Source organism: Otolemur garnettii, unplaced genomic scaffold (assembly GCF_000181295.1).
Source record: "Otolemur garnettii isolate 467f Iridium unplaced genomic scaffold, OtoGar3 scaffold00114, whole genome shotgun sequence".
Lineage (NCBI taxonomy): Eukaryota > Metazoa > Chordata > Mammalia > Primates > Galagidae > Otolemur > Otolemur garnettii.
In genome coordinates this window covers 6,707,554-6,709,437 of record NW_003852509.1, presented here as the reverse complement: position 1 = coordinate 6,709,437, position 1,884 = coordinate 6,707,554, and the positions used below count along the sequence as shown (strand labels likewise).

Here is a 1,884-nt window from a genome sequence, read left to right as displayed (position 1 = left end):
CACAAAGCCTGGCTGTTTTTTGTTGCAGTTTGGCCGGGGCTGGGTTTGAACCTGCCACTCTTGGTATATGGGGCCAGTGCCCTACTCACTGAGCCACAGGCGCCGCCCCATATATTTTTGTTAGTGAAAAAATTGAGATACAAATATTTAGAAAACATTTCTGGTGTTTTACTGTATGCTGGGTGTTATGCTACTGTTGATTCCCATCACACAAAGACTACCAGGAATACATCTATTCTCAGACAAAGTTGAGTTTACTGTTGTGTTGTAATGAGGAAGAAGATACACGCTGATAAACCCTGGGGCATCTCAGTAGGAAGACATCTCATATAATGATTTTGTTTTGTCATTCCAAAGGACAGGTTTCCATTCCAAGGACAGGCTTTAAAATTTTCTTTTCTGGGTGTTGGACACCAGTGAATTAAGATTTGAGTAGTTAGTATCAGAAAGGTATTTGAGCTGGGCAGGCCCACTTTCAGGTAAAATATTAATATAAGACTTCTAACTACTCAGATTGAGGACTGATACGTTTCCATCTTGTTCTACATCAGAACTTGTAAGTGTGGCACATCTTTGGCTCATGAATTTTGACTAACTCTCATTCCGAATAGAACATTTCTCAGGGCAAATTTCATGTCCTTATTACGAAGACTGTAGATCAGGGGATTAAAGAGAGGAGTCATAACCGAATATACCAACGTGAGAATCTTCTGCATCAAAGTTGGGATGCCGTATGTAGGGCTCACATACATTACCATGACTGTCCCATAGAAGAGAGACACCACAACCAGATGAGAACCACAGGTAGAGAAGGCCTTTTGCCGGCCAGCTGCAGAAGGGACCCGAAAAACAGCTCTGAGTAACAGGGTATAGGATCGAAGAATGTATGTAAGAGTGAAAAAGAGGACAAGGGAGCTCTGAGTATAAAAGATCAATTCAGTAATAGGAGCTGGGGCACAGGATAGAGCCATCAGTGGGTCCATGTCACATAGGAAGTGATCAATGATATTAGGGCCACAGAAGGGTAGTTGGGAGATGAAGAAAATGGGGATTGGGTATCCAAGGAATCCAGTGAGCCAACAGAAAGACACTAGCATGCCACAGAGCCTTCCGGTCATGATGGCAGGGTAGTGCAGTGGGCGGCAGATTGCCAGGTACCGATCATAAGCCATCACTGCTAGGAAGAGACATTCAGTTGTGCCCAGTGAAAAGAAGAAATAGAACTGGAGAAAACACCCAGAAAATGAGATGGCCTTGGTCTGGGAGAGAATGTTGGCGAGCATGTTAGGAACAGTGGAAGAAACATACCAGATCTCAAGGAAGGCAAAGTTTCCCAGCAGAAAGTACATGGGAGTGTGTAGTCGTGGGTCACGTCTCACTGCACAGATGATGGCCCCATTTCCCAGCAAGGTCAAGACATAAACCACCAAAAACAACGAGAAGAGGAAAATCTGTATCTTCCTGCAACCAGGGAATCCGAGGAGAACAAATTCAGTCACCTGTGTTGCTGACCTGTTCATGGGTCTCCAATCTATGAAGAAGACAGACATAGAGTGTAACCCAAGTTTCTTTGCTTTTTACATATCTCAAGGACTTTATTGAGAAGAGAACTTGAACTATACAGAAAAATGCAGGATATTCTGAGAATAAATTCCAAATACCATATGTGGTTCTAAATCTCAATATATATATGTTTTTAATTTCAAATTAATAGGATACAAATTTTTAGGTTACATTGTTCTCACTTCCAGAGTAAAGTTCCAGTTGTAAAAGAGCCCCTTACCCAGGGGACGTGTTATACACCCTCCACAATGTGCACATTAGGTGAGATCCCACCTCATGCCTCCCTCCTTCTGCCAATGTTCCTCCCCCTCGAGCCCCCTC

The 1,884-nt window shown here is 43.2% G+C and overlaps 1 protein-coding gene across 1 annotated transcript; it reads right to left on the bottom strand.

The window, feature by feature from the left end:
* Nucleotides 1-532: 532 nt before the first annotated feature.
* Nucleotides 533-1,565, bottom strand: LOC100960809 (olfactory receptor 11H4). The gene has a single exon (XM_003797298.2). It carries the CDS (start codon nucleotides 1,548-1,550, stop codon nucleotides 579-581), a length of 972 nt encoding a protein of 323 aa, XP_003797346.1. The 5' UTR covers nucleotides 1,551-1,565; the 3' UTR covers nucleotides 533-578.
* Nucleotides 1,566-1,884: the final 319 nt, after the last annotated feature.